Consider the following 27,256-nt stretch of genomic DNA (forward strand, 5'->3'; position numbering starts at 1 on the left):
AATTTCCATAGAATTGCTGTGTCATGAGTGTCATACTAAATCTAAATTAGATTCTTGTTTGCAATATTTGAGATAATTGACCCAATTTTTCTATGTAATTTTCAGAAAACAAAAGTTCCTCTCTGTGTGAATTATTTAGAGGAAATGTACAGATCTGTTCATAGAATCCTCTTACAAATACTTACTTAATGACCTTCTTTGAGAATTATATTATTTCCCTGAACATTGTGCCCTGCTGAAACTTGAAATTATGCGGAATTCTCAAGAGTGAAGTATCTGGTGAAATACTACTTTACTTGAAGTAAAGGCAATGAGCCACCTTTATTGATCTCCACTTCTAACTTTGCAATCTGAGACTGATCAATTTAATCTGAGTTATTTAAGGCATATCCTCACAAACCTTCCATTATCTGAGTAGTCCTATTGATTTATGACTTACTCTTGTGTTAGAAGGCCTGAAATATCTTCCTTTTGTATTTTGTTACATTTCTCCAAATGAAGATGGCTTTTGAGGTGTTTCCCTTTTACTTTTGTATGGCAAATAGTGACACTAGTCTGGACCTATCTGCGAGTGTAAGTTATTTTCAGATAGCTGAAGGAATTTACTGTCTCACCTGAACAAATTTTAGCTTGAAGAATATGAGTTGTTCAGCACTGTCAAGAAATTCTTCTGTTCCTTGGGTGTGTTTGCATGCAAGAAATGTGTAATCTAAATATGGTAGAATTTTTTGAGTTCTAGTCATCTGTACTGGTCTTTTTTCTCTTTATGTGCTGTGAAGTTCAAGTATAGAACCTGCAGTGCACCATGGTAAGCAGTTCTGGTAAATAAGCTGCACTTGGTCTGCATATTCTATCTTAAAAATCAGTGGAAAGTACCAAGAAAGTATGATTAATCTGTTTTTAGGAATATCTAACAAGTTCTAGGTCTTTTATACGTCCTCTTCCATAACAAAAACAGAGTATGGGAATCAGTGAATTAGGGTTTCTGTGCAAGGTATGTGAGAGTGATATTTTGGAATAGAGACTCATATGCTTAATATGTTATTGAATAAATTATACATAATGTTTGCAGATAAATAGATTTAAACTTCCTTTTATCTGTATTGTTCAACCATGTGAGACATTAGTGTTGATCAATATTTGAAACAGAGTTAACTAAACTATATTTTTAAGTTCTTGGAAAGAGCTGACTCATTGCCACAATATTAATCTATTAACTGCTCACCCAAAGGTGACATAAATTTTTGAATTCTCAGTTCATTACACAATATTTATACTTGTTGATGTCAGTGGAGCTGCTTATTCAGCTACAAAAGTAGAGTCATGTAAACAGACATAAAAACTTTATTTAAGTATTTTTTTATACAGTGCTACATTTTAAAAGAAATACAAATCCAAGCCATGCACAGAACTGAGCAGGTGGTTCTACAATAGTAAACTGAGATAAAACAAGAAACCAGAATGTGAGTATTGTTAACTTGTGTTCATATATTAAATGAAAACATAGGGCATAGTCCTAGGAGGCGTCTGGTCAGACAGCAAGTCTGTTCACTGCTGTTGCAGGCAGCCTGCAATATAATCTCAACACACTTCTGAGTTTTGAGCTCCAATGGTAAAGTATTTAAATTGTTCTCAGTACAGCAGTAGATGGGAAAAATCATAAGAAAGCTGTGGGAGGAGCAGGGCTGAGATGGTGCTGGAGGGAGCACTGATTTGTGTTCTGAATTAGAGGAGAAAGACAATAGCAATAGGGATGGGGACAGTGGTGCAGATGGTGAAAATGCTGTTTCCCAAAAATCCATCATCAGAGTTGCTCTGCTGTCCTATCAACTGATTTCTCTTGCTTTGCCTTTGCTTTCACTAACAACTTCGAGCTAGATTTAAAGTCCTCTGCAGTTAACAAAAGGGGTTTTTCCTTCTTTGCTAGTCTTCGTGTCTGAATCCTAAGGGAGAGACTAGGGTTTTTTGTCTTCTGCCGGCAGCATGTAATTTGCTCTTGTAAATGAGTCTGATTCAGTGCCTCAGGGTCAGCTCAGTCTTCCTGCCAAAAAGCCCACTGAAGCCAGAGGTGAGTAAACTTTTTTGATGAATGGTTTGCTCTGAGAAAGATGCAAGTTTGGTCTTTCCAAATGTATTTGTAATTCAAAGTCGAATTTGGTAAGTAACAGTGACGAACTAAAACACACACAAAATATTACTGAGGTGTTTCCCTCCAACATTTCCAAAACAAACAATCTTGATTTTCTAGTGCTACATTGCTAAGAGTCCCTTAAGTACAGTTTGTGGGCCTCGCAAGGGCAGAAAGGCAATCACCACTCTCACTGTGAGGCTGGTGATGTGAGACCCCTTGGGTTTGAACCGCTTTCCTTCTTGATTTAGAGCAGAGACCTGAGCTATGCTCTTGTTCTCTAGAAGTGTGCCTTCCTTGCTGATTTGCAGAACATACTACCACAGGTGCTTTTCACTCTCCCTGCCGAAGCTGTTTTACTTTGTGTAAGCAGTTAAACACTCGCTGGGTTGACAGGAGGAATTCCATAGTTGGTATTTAAAAACCTCAGTGCTGCTTCTGGGCTTTCCCTTGCTTCTGCCAACTTATGAAGTGGAGAGGTGATGCCTGTGAGAAGCACAGAAGCAGTCTGGCTGATGGCCGGAGGGAAGGCTTGCTCCAGGTGCCTGGTCTGGCTGGTGAAATTTTGCACCAGCCCTGCCAGGGGAACAGAGCAGCTCGTCCCTGAATGGTGCTGGAGACAGGCTGTATAAATATCCCACTCACCAGGCTTTAGGGCACGAGGGCATGAATTGCTTCTTGCCTGTTTTGTGAATCTGGGTGTGTTTCAGATAATGATCCCATAAATGAGAGATGTTGAAGGCCAGGCACCCCCTCCAGTTATCTACAGGTCAATAGAAAGTTATTATCATGCAGTCCTGAGACTATAGTGGTTATTTTTTGTTTGATCCCTTATGCTGAAGCAGTGCATCCAAGGCTATGGCATATTCATTTATTTTAGCAGACTTTCAGCTCCTGCAAGGAGATGGATATTAGTATCAGAAGGGAAATGGAGACATTAAATGAGATTAAGGTGACTGTACATAAGCATTAGATAACATGTTAATTTAAAATGATGAATGGAATAGTTAAAGTATTTTAATGGTAAACTACAGTACAGACACAGAATATCCCTCGTAGCACGGGGCCTGTGAAACTGTGAATATCGCTGGCAGCCTGGGTGCAGGGAAGGTACGAGGGAGAGAAGCAGGTACACAGAGAGGGGAGCTTTTTCACACCCAATTCAAAGAGGTGAAATTCCTGCTATCCTTGTATGAACCAGTGTGGGCTGGGTGGGGGAGGAATCAAAAAGAGAAATAGATTGCTTTCACAAAACAAGTGGCAAAAGACAAAGCTAAAAAATAATATACATATGTTTTTAAAACATGACTCAGTTAACTGACAACAGCTGGAAAGACTGGATTCAAATAATTTTCTCTCCAATGTTTGTTTGTGATGAAGACTTAAGAAGAAATTATGCAAGCTAATCATAGTTACAGAAGCATGACTTGTATTTAAGAGAGCTACTGCTTGGACATCAGAGGTAGGAGACCAGTGCTCTGAAATGTTACTTACGTGACTGTTTCAGGTTAACACCTGTGGAGTCTGATTCTGCAAGCCCTAAGCCATGTGAGAGTGGAACCAGTCTCCTGAACACAATATATCATATGAGTACAGCAATATAGATTCAACATGCATAATTATCAGAGTCTCTGACTGTGTTATAATTTTAAATATTAGATCTCCATTTTGGTTTTAAACTGTCAAATATACAGAGAAAATGCATGCACATCTTGCAGCAGAAATAATAATTGTGTTTTGCTGCAATAAAAATAGATTTTATCCTTTTATATCTGTAGCTTCATGAGCTTTCATTTAAAAAATCTAAATCTTGTTTGTCATCAAAAACAGTTTATAACTTTCCTTTTAAAATCTATTCAGAAAACCCTATGCCACATAAGATAGAACACATTAAAGAAAAGTCAGTCTTTCCCTTTTCTTTCCCTCCCTCTCTTTTTTTTAAAGAAGTAACTTAAAATATGTGTGCTGTGTAAGAACGTGTGCTGAAGTTTCATGTTTCAGGTAATCTTCTTTAAAATAATGGGAGTCTAGATTGCATCAGTTAGTTTAAAAACTGCTATGCTATTGGTAGGGACAAAATGGGATTAGAGCCAAAATTTGACTGTGTTACTGCCAAAGTCTGTATCAGATTTAAGACACATGCTTCTGCAAGCTTCCATGAAGGTTGTGAAAAAAGTTTTAATACCGAGTTGGATTACAGCTCTCGAGCTCAAACATTGGCCATTACACTACCATCTTAAAAGCCTGCTGTAACACGGAACACAGAATAGAGCAGATTTCTTACATTTTCTGGACCACAGATGGATTTTGAATGCCGCTTTGTTTCTTGATGGAAGATATATTAGCTGCATTAACTGGAATCCAAACCTAATCACTTGTAAGTGCGTATGTGTATACAAACAGTTATATATCTATTTAAACCCTTATCATGATTTTCTTTCAAGTTTATCTAAAATCTGCTCTAAGAAATTACATTCTCTAGATGAACTTGCAATTGTTTTGAGCAGTAAAGAGCCAGATATTTACTCTCGGATGTTGGAATCCTTTGTGAGTTTATAACAGAAATTCTGGAAGCTTTTCTTTTATGTACTGGTGATAGAGAAATGAATTTTGAAAGAGACGCCTCTAGCTGTATGACGACTGCATAGTAACCTGTGGATTTTAAACATCAGAATGTACAAACCGTGGGCAACTGTGAATATTTTCATAGTTTCTTTTCTACATCTGCTGCAAGGATCTGACTATGAGAATGGATCTGTGAAGGTAGGTGATTTTTATTTACTGTCATTCTTAATAATCCAAATTGCCAGAATTACAAACATTTAACATGCAAGGTGGTGGTCTTTTTGCTGTTTTGGTGCTTGGGTTTTTTTTTGTGATGATTTAGTTGCACAGATGTTTAGCAGCCATAGAGGAAAGAGAATCTAGAAAGAAATATTTTATGTCTTTTTACTAGTTGTTATTATTAAGTACTTGTTGCATACTTTGTTCTTAAGTTAAACTTTTAGTGTCAGTCATGCAAGGTATAAAGCAAAATCTAAACAAAAATGCAAGTCACAGCATTTAGAATACTTGTTAAATACACTTTTTAAATTCAGGTATTTATAATTGCAGGAATTAGTATCCTGGTACTGAAAATTTTCCTCTAAAAACACGTGTTCATCAGTTGTTCACTTATTTGCCAGAAATCAGAGAAACATTTTTCTTTTGTTTTATTGGGACATGTTATCCGGGACTTTAAATTAAGCAGCAACTAGTAATAATAGAGTACATTGCCTGGGAATTAGCCTTTCTTCTGAATATAATACATGCAACAAAATTTAAGCTGAAGCCTCACCTTGAGAGTAGGATTTTTCAGGTCTGACTTTCTGAGACACTGTGAGAACATCCAGGACGATCATTTAGAAAAATCAGAACAAAAGCTGGAACAAGTTTCTACAAGTGCAATGTGTCCAAAAATGATTAATTCAGTGTGTGGTCCAGAACAAATTATTTGTTTTTCACTAACAGACCAAAACAAGCTAATAATTTTGTTTTCACTCCAGAAAACCTCCTGCTTGCAAGCGATGGCCACACACTACTCTGTGAACTGCACTGCATGCTGACCTGTGTTTTAGAAAAGAAATGCTAAGTTATGTGCTTAATTGCAGACTGCTGTTGCCAGCACAACAAGTTAGAAGTGGTGAGCGATGTGTGCCTCAGGATGACTAATGACCAACCCCTTTGCCTGCTCACCATTCACAGGCTTTTAATTTACAACCTCAGCAATAAGTTCTTTGAAGGCATTAGGACCAGACTAATCAGTCTTGTATACATTACCTTTATGCACTGCATGACAAATCACTGGTTTCTTACATGTAGGAATCACTATTTAAACCAGAAAGCACTTTCTAATATGGAATACTAATCATTGTATAATTGGCAGTGATGATAATCCTCACGTGGGTCACAAGTTTATTCAGCATAATAGTAACCCACTAGTTAGTCCTTTAATTAAATTTTGAAACCATATCCACTTTGCCTAGAATAAATGCAAGAGCTCTTCTTGTTAATTTAAAATGGTTTATAGTTTATTCACTGTGATAGGATTGTCCATCTAACATATGTACATCTCTAATTGCTTTCATTGAAACTTGGCTACCGCTCTCAAGCAGCCAGGTTAGCCACGGGGTACTGTATATAATAACAAATCACTGTTAGATTATCCTAAAGGTATCACGTAGATCACACTAAAAAGGGCTGTGTTTCACATGCATTGGCTGCTGATTGCCACAAGGAAATTACTAGTTTTCCGCTTGTTCTGGCTCTTTTTTGTGCAGACAGAGATTTTTGGCTAAGCTGTTGATTATTTTTCTTTTAATGTTTTACATAGTATGTTAGATTTCTGGGTTGTTTTAGCATGTATGACCTGTGGGCTTTTGTGTGTGTATGTATGTGGATATAGCCCACAAAAAGTCTTTCATGTTACAGTGTTTAATGGTACACAGGGTTATGCCTGTTCTTACCAACTGCACCTCAAATTGAATTTGCAGATCACAAAAATGATGTATTGCATTCACCTGCCATACCTTATTTTTTAAAAGTTCTTTAAAATTAATGGCAGTATTGCCTGGATAAAACCTTCCAGGTCAGGATGCAGGTCATATGCAATTAATGAGACCCAAGAAGGGTTAACCACGAGCAACCTGCTCTCCCCCCCCATTATATGAGTTCAAGTAGATGAGCTCTGCCCAGGACACCTGAAGTTTTAAACCTGTTGATGGTTTAAACCATCAGATGGTGTCAGTGTGGTATCATGCGATAGAGTTTTGGGGACGCTGAGGATGTAAATACTCTCTTATCCCCCTTTCACAAATATCCTAATGAATGCCGTGAATGTTAAAAAGCTTATGTACAAGCTGCCGTGATTCAACAAGTATCTCTGTTGGGCTTGGCTTTTCCCAAGCCTTCAGAAACACCATCCTCTTCTGGGTACAGGAGTCCCTTTTACCCCCGTGTGCACCCCTGCCTGTCAGGTCCAGCTCCTCCTTCCTCTCTCCATTTCTGGCCTGTTCCCATCCCAGCATTTGATCATGTTCCCTCACCTCCAGGACTTAGGGTCTCGGTTTCCCTGCTGGGCTCCAGTTCATGCTCTCTGTGTGCCACCCTCCTTCCTCCTGGCTTCCTCCTGGGTGGGGTTGTCTTGCTTCTCTCTCAGACCCTCAGGAGGTCTGTCCAAGTTCCTCAGAGACAGCCCTACCAGACCCTTTTGCTTTCCAGTCATGTCTGACCAGGGTCACCCCTTCCCTCCCCTATCACTATCTTCTTGCTTTTTCTCTGTGACCACAACTTCCCAGCTTTCCTTTTCCTGAGTCCAGTTTCTAGTTCTGGTCTCCCCAGATGCTCTCAGCCTCCTTGGCCAAGTCTTGCCCTCTTTCATCAGCTTTCATCTCCTTCCCCTTCCACAGGCAAACCTGGAAGCTTCCCTTCCCTTGTTGCCTGACCCCTGTGACCTGAGGGAAAGAAGGGGCAGGTCCTCTGCTCTCAGCCCCATGGGCTGGACCTGTGGTGGTCTGTATCCATGTCCTGCTCCACTCGTGAATGGAGTGGGGTCAACACAGGCCCCATATGCTGAGCGTCTAGCTGCTAAATCCTGGCAGGTCTCTGCTGTTGCTCTCGGAGGTTTTTACATTTGGGTGGATTTCTGCAGAGATAGCAGTAGACACATCTGGGCCAACAAAGGTTCCTCAGGTGTCAAAACTTCATATCTGTGATCCACAGTGGGGAAACACCAGACATTTGCAAAGATGAGATTGCCAGAAAATGTTTTTGTGCAGATAAAGGAGCTTCATCCTCAACTGCAGTCAAACCTTTTTGACAGAGAAAGAAAAAAAATTATTAAAATCATTTTGAGGCAGACATCCGGCATGGAAAGTTTCAGCCTGAACATCTAATGTCTGGCAGTGTTATAAACAACTGGAAAACAGTTTCATGATGGGAAGCGGTGGGCAGCCTCAGGCTGCGAGAGCGCGGCTGCACAGGTGTCAGGCAAGGCTCCTTTGCTGAACTCACATCAATGCTGGCAGCAAGCCCTCTGCCTCACACACCAGTTGCATGGTTCAGCATGCCAGCCTGACATACAAAGTCCTCACTGAACAATTAGATTTCCACATGGGTTTTCTGAAGACTAAGCATTTTTTTTATTTTTTTTTTTCATCAGGAAATGCTTTAAAAATTCCTTGTTGAAGTTTTGTCCTGACAGTCTCTTACGTTTTGGAACCCCTCAGCTAGGGAACCGCAAACTTCACTGTTTCTTTTCCTGTCTCTCCCCCACACATTTTTCCTCTCCTAGAGCAACGACAGACATAGGCTACTTTTTCCAGAATTTTAAAATTAGATGCGAAGAGCTATGTCCTATATTCATAAAAGCTGAGGTGAACTTTTTGCCAAGAAAAGCCAATGATCTGTCAGAGCTGCTTCTGCCTTCCAACACTAAAACTGCCTCTCTGATGAGGTTGCAACGTCTTGATCTCTCAGAATTTGAGTCTCATTGCTCCCTGCCCTACTCTGCCCCTTACGTTATTAATAAAGTGTTAAGGGGAAGGCAACAGAAAGGGATAACTGGTAATGCCCAAGTTATAACAGGTTCACAACCTTGTCTTTTTGCAGAGGTCTTCTCCCCATGGTGAACCATCCTTTGGTTCATTAGAGAGAAACCCACAGCTGATAGGCCTGAGGAGTATCACTGAACTAGAAATCTGCTTTCTGATCAGAAGACTGAGGCATTAGATATGCTTAGCCCAGGAGGTAAACGTGGCTGCTCTCTGTGACATGCACTCCTTTTCCACAGTTAACCTTTTTCACTCTGCGCTAAACATCCATACAGCCTTGAGTGGACATTTTTGCTTTAACAGCTCTTAGATTCAGCAATCTTGTATTGTCACTGTGAGCTGGACAGACGTGAAAGCCACTTTTCAAAGACAGCTGGTACACAGTCCTTGTTTGCTGGTGAGAGTGAAACAGCACTTCCTCACGATCCTCAGGCCCTGGACCACCTAAGTGGAGAATGCCTTGCCCTTGGGAAGGCATGGAAATACTGGCGAGCCATCATACCATTAGCGGAAGGAATCGGGAAGCTCTTTGCTTCTCTCTCTTCCTAGAGCCAGCTACAGTCTGTCTGTCTGTACAACCAAACAGAGCTCTGCAAAGAAACCTGAGCAGCATAGCTGGACGTAAGATTTTGTCTCTGTTATTACCACCGACACGGTTTTTCAGATAGATCTACACAGCTCTCTAATAACTGCTTGCAAATGTTGCTCAGTTTCTAGAAAAGGCAGATTCTAACAAATTGTCTATCTCAGGGGTTATCTTCCTCAAAGGCAACAATTTCTCTGTTCAAAATAGGCTTTTTATCCTCACATCCAGATTCCTTTCAAAGTTAGCAAACTTTTTAAAATAAGGATTATGAAATTGTGGTTTTCAGAAGTATTTTATTATCCCAGCTTTGTCACTGCTGCTTTTGATTCTCTGTGATTACCATCTCTGATAGGCACGATGAGTCAAAAATGTGGTAAAATGTACGAAAATGTACTTGCTGCATTCCTGCAGAAATTGTTTGTGCTTTCCCTTCAGGAGTGGGAAGCTATCAGGGAGGTTGTGAGAAAAGCCAATTTGTTCTGACTTATCTGTTACTGCCTTGACAAGGTACAGTGAAGGATAAGAGAACAATTCTGTATTGTTGCCATGCCACAAGGCACCCATCCTTGGCTCTTATCAATTTGGAAAGGGAACTACTAACACACTGCTACTTTATCAAGAGCAGTTCCCACTTGTGAGAAATAGCAAAAAAATTCCTCACAGCTGCTGTTCCAGTTCAGTCCATCTCAGCTAGGATTGTAATGTCTGAGGATGGAGCAGAGCTCTGAAAAGTCCATCAGGCTGTTTAGATTAATCAGATGCAGCATTTGAGAAATTCATTCTAATAGTCAGCTGTTTGAAATGAAGACAGTGCTAATTAAACTTTGACATCAGTTGCGGCTCACATCTGAAACTGTGAAACCAAGGGGAAGCAGGAAGGCAGGTTCAGAGGGCAGTGGAGCAACTTTCTGTTAATTTGTGGTCACAAGGCAACCAAAACAAGCAATCAGCTCAGGCTCAGTGAGTGCTGCTTGTCTCTGTTTTCTGCAGCCTGCTTGTGCTTTCTCCCTCACAGGCATTCATGTTGTTTCTAACCACTGATGTGGTGGTATTGATGCAGGCTCCCACAGGAGGCAAACAGAGAAATAGTCTGCTTGAAAATGGAAAAAGCTCTGGTGCAAACTCTGGCTTGTGAGACCTCTGCTGTTATGTCTGCAAATTTTGTTCTGATCAATACTGTCCCTACTCCAGACTAGATCTGAGTACGGTTTGCTTGTGTCTTATCTCCTGCAGACACTGTATTTGTATTTGGAAAAAATAAATAAAGTGTAGTTGTTGTAGGTGATAACTCATTTATTCTTATTCACATTAAAAACCTTCTACAGTAGCTTTTATAGTTATCCCTAAGTGATGGGGATCTGTGTTTCTTTTAGACGTTTCTCTCAGGGCACGTAAGTCCAGTTACAAAACTGGCCATTGCTGTTTCTTGTGCTTGGCTTTGAGAAGTAGTCCCAAAATGACTGTATTGCTCAGCTGTGCTGGGGGGAAAAAATGACCTGAGATATTTAGCTTCAGGGAGGTAAGTTTGATATGATATCTTTCCTACAGAAATCCTTATTCTTTAGGAATTCCTTATTCCTCCCACTATGTGCCGGTCCCTTATCTACTTCTCCATCTGCTCCCTACCTCCCCAGCATGTTTTGCAAACCTTCACAATTCTTGTTGGGATTTGAGGAATGAAGACAAAATGCTGTGTGCCCCCACTACAGTTGGAGAGACCCCATTTGCCCATGGGAAGACCAAGCAGAATTTGCTCTTTTTTTGATGTCCTCGTGAAAGAGCTATGTATGGGCTTTATCCATGATTAGCAGAACAATTGAGCAGGGTATTTTAGTTTGCTCACATTAAGAAAAATTCAGCTTCCTGAAGGACATCTGCAATTTTTTTCCATTTTCCCCCCAAATGTGACTTAAAGTGTGTGACCACTCAGCTAGCAGTAGAATGCTGTCTAGGATCCTTGCTGCTTCAGTGGAGTCATACCAAGTATGACAGACGTGCAGTTGAACACATGGGATTTGGCAATCCAATGTGGGTGCCAGATGGGTTTGGAGAGGGGTGGCTGCTCTCTTTATTATCAAGATGCCAGGATGGCTTTGTCTGAGCCATGCTTTCAGATGACTAGCATGCTGGGTTAGTTTTGAGAATTCATTGTTACCTATGGCAGCGTGGTCACTACTTGCACGCAGTTGGGGAGGGAATTCTATTTGAGTCAGGTTGGATTGCAAAAAAGTTGCATCAAGTTACTGTATCATATGTCACGTTACATGTAGAGAATGTGCCATACAAACAGGCAAAACTTTTCACTTTAATTAGCAATGTGACTCAGAAACCACGTAATGATACTTTCCTGAACTGCTAGGGAAATATTACTTAATAAAAATTACAATTCCAGGAAAATGTGTGCATGTGATTGGGGTAACATAAGTTCATTCAGTATTGGCAATGGCTTTGCTTTGTGAAGTGACATTTTGAAACCTGGCTGTCCAATTGGCTAGTCACATTTCCAAAACATTTATTAAAGTGTCTTGGGGCAAACCCAGAAACCAGTGAAAGCACTAACCGAAGGAACCTTCATCACATTAAAAAATATTTTCAAGTATTAAAAGAATACACATTCATCTGATTTCATTCAGGTCTCTGCTTCTGAGCCATTCCAAAATCACGATCCAAACCCCACTGACTTCCAGAGAATGGACAAATATCAAAAGAAAGTGACTACAGTGTGGACAAGCTCTTTGTAAACACATATAATATGATATTTTTGACATGTGTACCCTGTCACAGTGTTAGACCAGCACATAACATTGTGTATGATGAAGTGCTACGTAATGCTTCTAGCTGTGCTCTGTATTGAGCATCACGGCTGCCTGAACAGACTGCAGCAATGCCAGATGATATGAACAAGCATACAAGTAGAGGCTCAGAAATTGTACTGTAAGACTCCCAAAGCTGCCAGTAGCATTTGGGACATATCAATGAGTTAGCACCCTGGACATTTATGACAATCCATCTGACAATCCATCTGTGTCCTTTCACTGACCAAGCAAATATAATTTGCATGATCATTGTAAGAGGGACCTAAAGGTAAACTCTCAATATGTAGATGACTAAGCTTGAACAGGAAGAAACTCCATACCATAGCAGACCTACTCTTTTCTTCCATCTCCCCGTCCGACTTTTCCATCACTGATGACAAAATGATGCGTAGTGAATGTTTCTACCTTCAAAAGTCACACTTCATCTGTTGTGAGGATATTTCCCATGAGAGACAAAAGACCTGGCTGTGGGAAGAAATATTTGTTTAAGGAGAGTTGTAGTTGATTCTCAAAGTGTTTGGTGGGTGGAAAAAAACCTCCCTCATTTTGGTGTAAAGATCTAGCTGGCTAGAAGTATATAGTTGTGAGAGGAATTTTGATAACATCAGTTTCTGATTGCTTTGGACATGAAAAAGAATATGAAATACTCTGAAGTTCATGCTTTCACAAAATCATGTACAATTCTGATGTTTTCAGTTCTTTGCTTTGAATATTTCTGTTCATTCAGATCAAGAACACAGCAACCAAAATATCTCATCTCTGAGACTTTTGATAATGTAAGCATGCTACTAAAATGCAAGTCTGATTTGTTTGCTAGCAACACAAAAGATCTATTCTAGTTCAAAAGGCCATTCAAAATATGACAGCTGTTCTTTTGAAGCTATAGGGTACCTAATGTGATTTAGTTGTGAAAACATATCCTCTTCAGCTAAAGTAGAAGCTGTTTTTTCACCACCTTGACCACTAAGTTTAGGAAACAGGTAATTAAGTCTCCTGTCTTCACTGGAAGTAAGGCTGGAGCCCAAGGAGACAGACTCACGAGGATGGGAGTCTGGAGGGAACTTTTTACCACACTGAACATCAAAGTGGAGCAGTCTAGAAGTTGCTTCTCCTCCAGTTTTGGATCTTGGTCAGATGATGTACTGACCAGGTTTTAGCAAAAGAGGCCCTCAAACATCACATCTGTATCAGTGGGAAATGTGACAGTCTCAGATAAACGTCTCCCTGTCAAGCCCCATGCCCCCTCATACAACACCTGGTCAAACTATTATTTTTACCATTTCACATTCCTCCCAAACCCACATGTAACATAACTGTCAGTCCTTCTTTCTGTGCTCTGGCAATTCTCCACTGCTATTCTTACAGGACAGTGCTCTATGCAGTTTCTCTTTCAGCAGCCGTGACACACAGGACTTCAGGATGAAGGGGTGTGATCACACAGGTGCCCTTTCCTGAGGGGATGCATGGCCAAGGCCAACACTCTAACTTTTGAGGCAGACAGGAGAGGTTTCGCCTAGGCTGTGGGTGGGGGAAGCAAAAGTTTTTTTCCCCATGCCTGCTCTTCAGTCCTTGAGCTTTTTCTGGGCAAGCAAGCACTGATGAGGGTAGAGACGTGATCTTCAGGCTTTCCACTCAGAGTATTATTTCCTCCTCCACAGGCACAGCAGGACTAGCTGTCTGGGCGTTACAGCCAGGTGATGCATGTCTGACACATGCGTATTTTTGCTGGTGAGAGTTATATGGAGTCTCCCTTTGATGCAGTTGCAGAAAATGCTGTAGTAGTGGGCACAGCTGAAAATATTAGCAGGCAAATCAAGGCATCAATTTTCTGAGGAGGCTTTGGAAAACAAAAAGTGCTACTGTGGTACTTCGCCTCTGAGCCCCCACACCCCAATTTCTTTGACTATCATATGTCTGATGCAATCCTAGGGTTTCTCAACTGTAGCACAGTCCTTATTTTATATTCAGGGAAAGTGTTGAGGCCATTTTCAACCTCTTAAAGAAGAAATTCAGTCCAGTTGCATATTTTTTGCTACATACTTAGAGACAATACAGCTGTATGCTTTCAATAAAATTCTCACTGGAGAAAGGACACTTTTAAAAAAGTGACAGCTGGAAATGTGCCTTACAGCACCTAAACTTCTCCCCAACATAAACAGCATATCCCTTCAGGTTATTAATGCTGTAGCTGTGATGATCAAGTGAATGTTCAGTCTGGATGAGGCAGTACACTGAGAGAGCCTAAACTTTTTTCTAAGTATTAGAACAGATCTGAGTATTTGTTTAAACAGTCACCATTTGAAGGTGGAATGAAGTACTGCATGCTCCTGAAACTTCATATGTGCTTCTGATAATGATGGCAAAGACTGTAATCGTTACTGAAAAATCCCATAACAAGCCCATCTGTTTCAGAGAACAATATTAGTAGGAAGTCAAAATATGTGATTGTTTTGTCTCTCTGTGGTCATGTTCACTATAATTAAAAATAGCTTATTTGTGCACTAATAATGCACAGAGCATCATGCTTCCAGAGCGGATACAGTCAGGGATGTGACTTCATATATCAGAAGTTCATAGCTGACAGATAATCAAAATTCTTATTTTATTGGAGCTGTTGAAAAGTAGATGTTCTTTCTCTCCTCAGAAATGAAATACAATGGTGATGATAAAATTAGTGCAAACTAGTATGTGTCAGACATGTGGTGGAGTTAGACGCCTCATGCTAGATGTTTATAGGGTGATTCAGTTGCTTGTTGATAAGGCAGTAAGTCACTTCTGCAAGCCTGATGTTTTCAAGCTGCAGAAGATTCTCTCACTATTTTATTACCCATTATGCAACACCCCAAGGATACAAGATGCTGAATTATAGACAATATTTGTTATGATAAAATTTGGCAATGGTTGAGCCCTTGCTAGCTCAAAATCATGGCCCATCACTCTGAGCAATATTTTCTGTGTTTTCTTGGTACTCCCTTTGGATGAATGCCTTCCTCTGTTTTCTCTCATCTTTTACTTTGGTCGTAGACACCAGGTTAGGGATCGTCTCTTTAATTTGCGTTGTACCTGACCCCATACTCCTAGGAGCCACAGTAATGCTAAAAATACTACTAATGATGATAATCCTCAAAAGGAGTTCCTTTTATTGCAGAGACACCAGACAAGTTTGTCATCGTCACCAGGGAAATCGTCAAACGAGAAACCTTGTGCTGGTTTTGGCTGGGGTAGAGTTAATTTTTCTCATAGTAGCTACTATGGGGCTATGTTTTGGATTTGTGCTGAAAACAGTGTTAATTCAGGGATGTTTCAGTTACTGCTGAGCAGTGCTTACAGAGTCAAGGCCTTTTCTGCTCCTCATACCACCCCACCAGTGAGTAGGCTGGGGGTGCACAAGAAGTTGGGAGGGGACACAGCTGGGACAGCTGACCCCAACTGACCAAAGGGATATTCCATACCATATGACATCATGCTCAGCAATAATACTAGGGGAAGGTTGGCTGGGGGGTTCGCTGCTTGGGGACTGCCTGGGCATCCATTGATTGGTGGTGAGCAATTGTTTTCATTTGCATCAGTTGTCTTTCCTGGGTTTCATTTATCTTTTCTTCAAAAATTTTCATTATTAACTATTATTATTATTATTATTTCATTATATATATTATTTCATATTATTACCTCAATCCATGGGTTTTCTCACTTTTACTCTTCCAATTCTCTTCCCCCCCGATCCTGCTGTGGGGCCTGGGCGAGCAGCTGTGTGGTGCTTAGTTGCCAGCTGGGGTTAAACCATGACAGACCTTCAGACACCATGGAGATCTTTGTCTTGGCCTCACAATGGCAGGAGCTGCCCTGTTTTCCTGCCAAGAGAGAACAAGACTTTTCCACAGGAACTCCCTTGCAGTTCCCTGGCCACATCAGCTCACAGTCTGTGTGCTGTGAGCCACAGCATGGCTGGGCAACTACCCCATGGCTTTGAGGCAGGGAATGAAGTGCTTTCCTCTGTACAGGCAGCCACCACTGTTGGCCTTCAGCCAGTCCCAGGTCCTTCAGACCTTGGTGAAGTTGCATTTTCTGGTTGTTTATATTTATGTACCTGAGAAAAACTGGCTGCTCTTCCTCCTAAATTGCTTGTGCTTTCGATAGAGACGGGATTTTATCTCATTTGACTGCTCTCAGTTGAGTGGGATTCAGGTCACATAACTTCAGCTGAGCTAGTGACTTGCCGACTTCTCCTTCAGCATCAATGGAGAGAAAGAAGCAGTTTGGAGGCACAGTTTATCCAACAGACTTTAGAATGAGATGAACGTGTACCCCATGGACCTATTTTTCTCCATTAACTATAACAGGGATCTCAGATAATGAGTTCATATTCAGTCAGGTGAATGACCCGCAGGATCAGATTTTTTTTTTATTTCTCATAATGTGGGGTTGCAGGCAGCTGTAGGCACTCTACCTCTGCAAGATGAACCCCTAACTATGATCAGCTCATACACTGTCATTAAAACACCTTAGGGAATACATCACGGAAGAAAATAAGGTTACTTTCAGGTGCAGTGTACATAGCAGCCAAGTTCCTTGGTATTTTCATGTGGCGATGAATCATCTACCTAGTAATTAAACTGGTTTGAGTCTAGTTCTGAGAATAGCCTTCGAGCAGGACTGGAATGGGGGGAATTCAACTTCTGGTTGCATCAAGTCTTTGTCTTTTACGTGACTTCTCTTGAACTGAATGCAGCTGCTACTGCTGTATTAAGCACGCAACACTCACATAAAGGTTCAAAATGTCTTCATATGCTGTCAGTACTCTTTGTTGATGTCCAAGTGCCCTCATTTTGCAATGAAACTTCCCCCCACTGCTATTAGTTAATTTTGAAAGATTTAGTCTGAACTTAGCTTAAACTTGTTTGACCATGTTTGTGATAGAATGACATTAAGAGAATCATCACTCTGTGTCATGCAGCTACAATCTGCTTTCCCTGGCAAGATAAAGCTGTTACCTTCTTTTTATTGCTTAACTGCTGAGAGGATGGATCATAAAACAGTGCAAAGTTATTGAGAGGTTCCTTAATCATTTGTCCTGGCCCCAGATGCAGTGATAATGTTGAAGATTTCCATTGGTATCTATGCAGCACTTGCCTCAACAGTATCTGTAACCATAACTCAGAAAAAACATTCCTTTTCAGAAGAGCTCTTACATGTGTTTAGCTTTAAGCAGAGGTTTATGTCCCACTGTGGATAAAGACGGCGAGGCTGGGGCTTAAGGAAAGTAGTCATCTGTGTAAGCTTTCAGGATGCATTTCCTGGGTCTGTGGGAATGCTTGAGCACAGAGTGAAATGCAAGCAGGACTTTCCTCAGGTTGAGCAAAATATGGATTTCAATCAACCTTTATTTTTGCCTTCTCATGTACACATGAAAATATTCACCATGCATCTCTTTTCTTAAATAAAAATACTGATAGTTACTGATGGCCTTGAAAATAATTAACTTTGGTTCTTAGGCATGTGTTTGTGCTATAGATCCTCAAATAAATTTAGGAATTTATTGGGCCTTTCTTTTACTATCATATTCTACACATCTTTACTCCATTATTCAAAATAACTCCAGGAGATCCTGAAACACAGCATTAATGCAAAAACCATCTGTGTCAGGCTGAAAAGAGTAGTAGTGCAAAAAAAGGGGGTTCTGCAAACGTGGGTTCTGCTGACTCACTCAGACATGAGTTTGAAAAGGGTAGGGTATTTTTTCTTAGGCAAGACACCTAGGAGCTTGTCAAGCATGGAGAAAAGGTGCAAACTGCTCAGCTGCAGCACCTGGTAGGAGATTGTCAATACTAATTCTCAAGGACGGGACCAGTTTGAACAGTTCAGACTATGTGTGGGATTGTGCATCTGTATGACATGATGCATAAGACAAATATTTGACTAGCATAAATCAATGGGGTAATGAACTCTGTGTCTCTGAGGCCACTGAATGTACCACCGCTTTTTCTCTTGTTCCTTTCCAATGTTAACTACTTACAGGGTGTTTCTGGCATCTGAGATTGCTAGCAAGAAGATAGATAGTCCATTATGGTTTCTTTTGGAAGGACAAAAATTGTAATTATCCAAAAATCACAATGCTAACCCACGTTATCATTTCCTGATGTCAGTGATGTTGCTCATAGCCCAAATAGAGGAAAACAGATATTCTTCAAGTTGAAGAATAGTTTTGGAACATATGAGAGGTCAGTATTATGAAAAGCATACAACTTCATTAAAATATAAATCTGATTTCTCTCTCTGGGTATGGGATCCGTTCTTAGATAAGATACTTCAAAAAATGATATTAAGAGCAGCAGTAAACTGCAGATATAAGAATGAACTACTTAAACCTACTACTTTGATATTTGTTACTGATGAGTTCAATGTAAACATTTCTTGTAAGCAATAGCATTATGTATTTGGTTGACTACAGGGTGTACATTATGAGTACTGAAAGCTTAGGACATTTGGAGCTTTCCAGTGGTATCGCTCCACAGGTAATTTGTTCATTTTGGGAGCGTGTAAAGGATGCTGCCCTGGCCCTTTGCCAGTGGCTCATTGTCTACTTTCTCTCTCAAGCCTTAATGTATATTTTAAGCTTTCTGGGGCCAGAGATCATAGTTTTGCTACATATGGTAGAACCATGCCAAGTGCAGTGAAGTCCTGCTCCACATCTAGGTTGCAGCCATTAGAACCAACAGCTCCCACAATGGTGACAGCTCATCCCAACTGACTACATAAATCTAGGTAAACATAAGGGAAGTGGAGTGAGACCACAGCAGGGAAAAAAAATGGATGTTCCTCTGCACCAGGTGGCTGAAGAGCTCAGCCTGAGGTAGGTCTCATTAGACCCCCAACTGGCAGAATATGGGGAAAGGAGTAAAAATAAACAACATAAAAGCATAGTGGGATCCAAGTAGTACAAGATGATGAAAGCAGAATAGAGAATGGAAGTGAAACCTGGAAGGAAGGACTGTATTTATCAGAGAAAGCCTAAAAAAGGGAGGTAGGGGTATCTGAAAAATGGGACATAGCGTGTGCAGATGACTACAGTCAGGAGAAGCAGACAGACTGTGGCCTGTTCCTCTTGCTTTTTGTGAGGAGCTGGATCTCCCAAAAATGTCAGTGGAGGTTTGACACCTCTGCATGCTTCCCTCTGCTCTGTGGCTGAATGGGAAGCTCCCCTCCTGTTCAAATGCCAATTTGAACTGCTGTCCACTCGACATCACTGTGAGAGGGGATAAAGTCCTTGATCATCACATGAGGGGTAGGTTTGGGACACTGTTGAACTTAACACCTTCCTCCAATTTCACATTTTGCAACATTTATTCACCCTTCTGTGGAAAGCTGCACTCTTCTAAGTGGAGCTTTTCAGTCAGCCAGAGTATGTTTGTCTAGATCTAAGCAAGGCTTGAATTTAAACTGCAGTATATGAAAGAAGTCTTCACATCTGCATGGTGCTAGCAGGCCTACAGCACATCATCTATGGCATCATCTGAGATCATAAGAGGTACTGTGTTTTCATGTGATGCTGTCCTTTTCAAAACAGGATGACCAGAAATGAATGCTTCGGAAAAATTTTGTGACAACATGCTATTTGGTGCTCCTGTGCTGTAGCAAGAAGGTGCCCAAATGAAGCAGAGCAGCCTGTGGTGTCCAAAGCCATAGGGCTGTGCCCCACTGATGGGGCTGCGGCACCTTCCATGCTCTTTTCATTTTATAAACTTTTAGTTTTGAATGCTTTTAAGTTGTGGATAGCTACCTCTATGGTCAAAGTGTGTAAGGTTGAGGGATGTCCTCCTACATGCTGAACAGTCAGTCTGTGCTCTAGCAAGTGTTTAAAACCGCATTTTAGGTGAGAGTATTGTAGTAGTCTCAAAGGAGTCAAGCCAAACACATAAGGTGGTATTCACTGTTCCTGCTTTGGCGCTTAGGTAGACTGGAACAAAATTAGGTGCTTCTCTTCAAATGTTTTATACCCCAGATAGCTGCAGTGAGATTTGTTTCACCGAAGATCCACCACTGTGATCTGGTGAGCCTGGGCTTGCTGGGCAGCCAGCAGAAAGCCTTTCAGTGTGATTTCAAATTAATCATGCTCTAAAAGTGTCTATATTTCTCTCTCTTGGCTATAGAAGGAGCTGAGAGTGACTAGCTCACAGACAAAATAGATGTCCACACTGTAAAAACCTACAACTATTTGGGATTCAGACCTCCCTTAAAAGCTAGCAGTGTCTTCAGCTCACCATCGTGCCTAGTGTCAGCAGTGCTCAGAGGGAGACCGTACTTTATCTCAATGCTGCTGTTGTTATGGGAAGGGACATCAGGAAATTCTGTACTGGATAGGGATTCCTGTGAAGAAGTTATAAAGTCAGCTGTAAAATCTGTTCCCTCCAGGAAGAAGCCAAATACAAGAAGAAGGAAGACAATTATTCTGGCATTGTGATGGTAGGCAACTGGTGATCCAGTCAAACTGCAGAGCTTAGGAAACATGAAGGAGTAGAGGTAACAGATTCCCTTCAGGACTGAATAGTCCAGGCAATGCTGAGCGGGGTTGGAGCTGACAGAGAAGTGATAACTCAGTTCCAAGGGCTCTGTGTGTTTTGGATGACTATGTTAATTAGGATACATTTCTGATGACTGCAGGGGGAATTCTGTAATGAGCACTGCTCCTTCCATTTCCTTTAACCACACTTCTCCAACTTCCAATATATGAAAACCAGTAAGAGAAGGAACAATCTGCACACACAGTCAGGCTTTATCAATAACACTATGATGCATCAATATCAGAGATACTTTTTCTTAATTACCAGAATTCAAATCCTATTGAGGTATTCTATTTTTTGGTATAAAAATGACTTCTACTAATATAACTTGCTCCCCTTTTTATACAGTAGTACTTCTGAAGGCATAAAGTTAGTTAATTTCGGTGTATTCAGCCCACATTAAGGAACTTGTACAGCTTTAAAAATACAAAAAATACTTAAAACAGTACAAATTCTTGCTTTAGATAAACCCAGAGATCTTTGCTTACCATAAGGAGGCATGTATATTTTTTTCTGTACTCTTTCATCTTAGGTTTAAAACTTACTTTGTTCATATAATAATCATTAATAAAAACTCTTGATATTTAAGTAAATGAAATGGAAAAGCTAGTCCCAACCTATTGACTCTTACAAGAAATGCAGGGATATGTCTTCCAAGTTACAGAATACTGCATCTCATTTTACAGGTTCTCTGTAAATTCAGTCTAGTTTAGAAATCTTGGATGCTGATTCAGCTAGAACATCTTTTTACAACAAAGAGAGAACAGAAGTTGTTAATGGTTAATAGAGTTCAGTTTTAATATCTTTGGTTCCATTACCATGCCAGCACTGGTCCTACACTTGCACGTTTTGCAAGGTCAGGGAGACATTTTGTGAATGGGAGTGAATGAATATAAGCTGTAGTTCTTAGAACAAATGATGCATTGACCCCAAGCTGAATTTCAGCTTTCCTAGATCAGCAAAATTCTGGGTAGCTTGTTTGTAAAACTATCTATCTTGAAATTCAGTTACTGGTGCTAAGTATTCACATTCCTTCTGAGCTATTTGTCCATAAGTATTGAGATGGGCTTTCCAGTTTTCACCAGATATGAGATTTATGAGAAATCATTCACCTATGAAAAACAGCCATCTCTATAATGAAACATGGCAGCTTGCTAGAGCACAATACAAAGTTCTGTACGGACATAAAAGAAGAGCAAATAACTTATTCTGAGTTAACTACATAAGGAATTTTAGGTCAGTGGAAGGTAATTACCCCAAAACGAACTTGGCCCATATGTACAGGCTAACATCTGTATTGTTGCAAAATAAACGCCACAGATGTTTTAATAACAAGTAACAGATGTGCTCAGTGCCTGGGTTTCAGATCTCATCTAAAAATGTTCCTCTTATAGGTGACCCTTTCCCCCGCCCCTTCTTCAGTCCTATACAGTGCACTCACTTGCTACTGGTTCACACTGCAGACTGCTACACACCTCATCACCAGCTTCCTATACTTCAGCTTTGCTTTTAAGAACTGGCATTTTATTTATGACAGCTGACACTGCAGCCCTTTATTTGCAAGTCAAAAAGTGCAGTCAACTGCATGACCAGAGAGTACAGCTGAGAGCACCAGCTCAGCGGAACACAGCCATTTACAAAGATAACCTTTTACTTGGGTTGGAGGCAACAGTTTTCAGCTGATCTGGTGAGTCAGTGGAAATAAATACTCAATGCCTTGATAAAGGCACAAACACAGATGTCAGAAAGCAGCAGCCAAAGAAACCAGTATTGCTATGGGGTGCTGTGCAATATTAAGTTTCTGTTAAACAGGTATTTCTAAAGTGAATAACAACTTTACACTGATGGGGTAGGTCTTTGTAAGGAGCATTCTCCTGTGGGAGCAGAGAATGGTCACGTACATCATGCAGGTGCAAAATGCAATGACTGTGCTAACGCTGCAGCACAGCCACAGCACGGAGGCTGGACTGCGGGCCGCTTTGGCTGACTTGGGCATGACCCAAATGCTAGTCAGGATGGGAAGTGACAGATCCATCCTGCACTTTGCAGCATGTTGAATGTTGTGCTTGCCCACCATGTAGGTGGGCCATTGGACTTAGGGCAGCTTCCAGCTGTATCACCTGCCCCTGCAGTTGTGTCTCATGGCTGGCACCAGAGTTTTGGGTGGCTTGCTGAAAAGGCACATGGGCTGTGGTCACCAGCTGAACTCATTCAGGTTGTCTAGAGGGGTGACCCAGGATTCACGCTGGCATGGCTGGCCAGCTCAGGCACAGCAGTGATGCAACTGGTGTCTGCTGGGTTCCCTGGGGACCAGGGATAGAGTAAATGCTGCTTTTGTCAAATAGCACTGAGGGCTGTGATGGAAAGGGTGAGGAATTGGGTATCTCCTCTTCCCAATGTATATGGGCACAAATCCTGCAGATCAATCTGGTGCTGGGCACTGTCAAAGCCCAGGACATCTCTGTGTGCTCCTGTTTTCCCGTGTACTCTCGGCTGTCCTTGGTAATGTGCTGCCTTTTTGTACAAGTGCTCCATATGCTGCACCAGGGACAGGCAGTAAAGGTACTGGCTTTCTGACTTCCCCTTCCCTTTCAGAGGACATCTCTGTCAGCATTGGAGCGGTCAGAGCAGCAGATCAGGAGAGCATCCAGCCTGGAAGAGCTGCTTCGCATCACTCACTCTGAGGACTGGAAGCTGTGGAAATGCAGGCTAAAACTCAAGAGTCTGGCCAATTTAGACTCCCGCTCTGCATCACATCGCTCCACCAGATTTGCTGCTGCTTTCTATGATATCGATACACTGAAAGGTAGGTGCAGGTTTGTGTCTGAGTCTGATCTCAGCTTCAGGACCCCTGATCCTCGTGCAGTGAAGCGTTAAGTACTGGGGGTTTCCTAGAATACACCCATATTGAAAACAGCAGGGCAGTCATGGAAAATGACTTTGTATGAAAAATTATCAGGCAACAGCCTGAGTACGCCTCCCTGTTTTGTGGCCAAATCAGGCTTATTGTTCTCTGTAGACTCTCCAAAGGAAAGAAGTATTAAGTATGGATTTGTCAGTTCACATAAAGGAGGGAAAGTCAACGTGCAAAGAAGAGGTTGGCATGAGCGGCCGAGGGGCTGGCCAGCAGCATTGTGCTAAATCTCAGAATTTGCTTGCAGGCAGAAACAAATGAGCTTTACTGCAGGCATAGAAATCCTTTTTTTTTATTAGGTGTGGTCTGATACAGGGCACTGCATCAGCAGCAGTGTCTGGGTGGGAATTGCAGAGGAACGAGGTATTTCCCTAATCTCAAGCTATTAGATGAAGGCTCTCCAGAGAGAAATAGATCTTGAAAGATCCAACTAATGCCTGAATGTGGGGAATCATAATCTCTTCCCTCAGCTGCAGCAAAAATGAATACTGTTCCTCATAGGTGAGAGACTCAAGAGGCATTATATGTTCATAAACGTAAAATAAAGGATCAGTTACTATACTTTAGTCTAGCAAATGGGTATCCTGCAGCAAAGCTACACTGTAGCCTAATGAAGGACAGACGGAGCTATCCTTTTTTGTGCTGTCTTTACCCTGAAGTGATATGATCATATCACTTCCCTTTTGGGAAATCAGGTATTGCTGATCCTGTTCCAATACCACTTTTACAATAATCAGAGCCACATTTGCACACCATTACTCAGCTAAATTATGGCTGAGCAAAGGCCTTAATTTACTTCTCTGAGACACAGCAAAGAAATGCAGACATAAGTACCAATCTGAAAAGGTACTTATTCATTTCACTTCACATACTTTTCATTTCATAGGCATGGTTTTTAACTTCTCATAGAAATTTTGTACAGAAAAAAGCTAAATCCAATGCACACTGCAAGAACAATTAAGAGGGCTGTAATTAATGATAACCACTTTGTTTACATACTTTTACAACTCTACACAGCAACATTAACAACCCATAGTTATTAGAAGTGGTACCCAGTGTCAAATGATATAATTCTTGACTATTGCTTTTTTAGTGAGCACCAGCCCTTCTAAAAAATTAAAATATTCCTTTTATCAAAACAGCAAAACAACAGAGGATGCTATCAAATGTTACTGAGGCAGTGCATAACGCAATGGGCTTTTTTCAATGGCAGAATAATGTTACTCTGCAGGTAATAAAGTCAGGTGACTATAGTCATATAGATGTAATTTTCTGCTTGGAACAGCTGCTAGGTTGCTTCCTACTTTCCCTTTAAAAGTCTAACTCTAGACACAGAGATGTCAGCTTTCTCGTTCAAAGTCAAGCCACTGAAGTTTAAGTTAAAAAATGCCTATTGGGTCATCTTCTCCATTCTTCCATCCAAAGTGGAATTATCCCAGGACAGAAACTACTTTTGTTCTAATATCTTAATATGTTCAATGTACTAAAGCTCCTCTTAAAAAACCCAAGCCTATAAACATGTATTTCTTTCCCACACCCTTTCCAGTCATTAAGCATTGACCTTTTTGCCAAGGGCATCTGTTTTGTTTTAATAAAGTGTTCTGACGAGAAGGCTGGGTCAAGACTCCTCCTTGTTTCACTGCCACACCATCTTCCAAGAACCCCAAACTTCATCAGGGCAAATTCAGGCCTTTAAAGTTCCTCCTTTCTAGAGCTTTAACGATGAACCCACTGAAAGCTTGTGTCACCCTGTCTAACCACAGCCTCCCCCGAGAAGCTCAGCTCACCTAGGACTGCAGAGCTTTCAAGCTGGAGTCTGTATCAGAGCCAAATTTCTCAGCAGCTGCCCTGTGCTTGCTCTCAGAAAAGATCAGAGTGACCACGGTGCTTCTGAACAAAATGTGACACCCGCTTCTTTGACCACCCCTTTCTATAACAGCCCTTCTTCTAAAGAAGTGGTTAATAAAGTGAGGACGTGTGCAGTTGGAAAGGTCATCACCACTTACACTCATTGAAGTGACATCTGAAGTGATTACATGCACATACCTTAATGAGTTTGGCAAACACTTTGTTTTCTATATTAAGGCCTAGGATTAGATTGCTGTTTTGATAGACTAACATCACTCTAGAAAATTCTATTGATTTTAGTGATTCTTCTCTTCATCGATGCTGTAAAATCAGAATTGGACCCCAAACTCTTAGTTCTTGTCCTTTTTGCATGACTGGAAAGTGGGGAGAATCAACCCCAGGGAAGGACTTTGCAGGAATAAACAAACTGATTTAAATATACACAATCAGTTGAAAAAAACGTTAAAAATAATAAAGAGAAAATCAGGTAGGGAAGAGAAGTAAATGCTCATCTGAAAACAAAGTATAGCATGTAGACTAAAAGTATTCCAGATTTTTTTTTTTCAGAACTTCCCTGTAAATGTATGCACTGCTTACATAATAGTAGGGAAGCAGACTGCATTGGAAGAGAGACCAATTTTCTTAATAGTATAGAAGTTGCTTTTGATCTTTCAGGAGCCTGATGGAGGGGGACAGACAGGAAAAATATTTTTCATCATTTTAAGAAGGACTTAGAGCATAAGCACTGATGACTCTCGAGTAATACCATAACTTGAATCAAATAAGCAAAAGCCAAAAAAAGCAGGGCCACCTCTTAACAAGTCTCGAGGTAATATTATGTAAATGTCACTGTTTTGTCCCTCTGGTTCAGTTAGTTAATGCATTATTTCTTCTCACAGTCAGAATTTGACAGATCAGTCTAAAATAAATTACTAGTCTACAACAATTCAGTATTTGAAAGATGCCACAGTATTTTGAATAGATAAATCATGCTTGAATTCATATTCCTGTTATTCAAACTTGAACCCCCTGATGGTACTGAGGTGTGAGACTGTTTGTCTTGGATTTCATTAGACATTTTGGAAACGGTGCTCGCTGGCTGACATCCAGTAGGAGTATTAATACCCTCTGACCAGAATCTGTTAATCATTAATATGCTTTTGCAGTCAGGCCCAGGCTCTACTGAGTCCACGGTGGGGTACACACAAAGAGAGGATGGAATGACAATAAGGGTGTCTACCCTGGAGAAAAGGAGAACAGGGTGTGGGCCATCTTTGTCAGACAGACAATGTGGAGCTGACTCTTGTCTAGGGGAAATCGATGCAGCTCTACTTAACCGGCTGGAATTAACAGAGATTCTGGTCATCTGCGTTGAAAGCTAAAGGCGGATAAATGCAACGACCTCTCTGCCAGTGCAGCTGGTGTAAGTTACTGGGATAATTTTGCTCTCAGACTCTCTCTGGTCCTTAGATCGATCCAAGTAAGTGCAAATCGATCCAAGCGAGTGCAAATGGCCTGCCAGCACTTCATTTTTATTTATATAATGCTTCTGCCTCACTAATCAGAGGTTTAACTTTGCCACGATTGCTCATAAAAATGGTGTTTTCTCCAGTCATAGATGAGGAATGGCAAAAGACTCAATGCGTGCCAAGGGAAACCTGCGTGGAAGTTGCCAAAGAGCTGGGTACAACAACCAACAAATTTTTCAAGCCTCCCTGTGTGAATGTGTTCAGATGTGGAGGCTGCTGCAATGAGGAGAGTCTGAGCTGCATGAATACAAGTACAACTTACGTGTCAAAAACGGTAAATGAGGCTA

General features: G+C 41.0%; 1 protein-coding gene across 4 annotated transcripts in view; it reads left to right on the plus strand.

The window, feature by feature from the left end:
- VEGFD (vascular endothelial growth factor D) overlaps window positions 1-27,256 on the plus strand; it is a 78,674-nt gene that overhangs the window by 42,923 nt on the left and 8,495 nt on the right. For 2 of the 4 annotated variants that reach the window (XM_074814750.1, XM_074814754.1), the window contains 2 exons: window positions 23,274-23,484; window positions 27,053-27,243. In XM_074814750.1, coding sequence (XP_074670851.1) covers window positions 23,274-23,484; window positions 27,053-27,243 — 402 coding nt within the window. Of the gene's footprint in view, window positions 1-4,352; window positions 4,892-5,673; window positions 5,811-23,273; window positions 23,485-27,052; window positions 27,244-27,256 lie in introns of those variants that run through there. The other 2 variants (XM_074814752.1, XM_074814751.1) reach the window with 2 other exon arrangements.

This window comes from Strix aluco, chromosome 2 (assembly GCF_031877795.1).
Source record: "Strix aluco isolate bStrAlu1 chromosome 2, bStrAlu1.hap1, whole genome shotgun sequence".
Taxonomy (NCBI): Eukaryota; Metazoa; Chordata; class Aves; order Strigiformes; family Strigidae; genus Strix; species Strix aluco.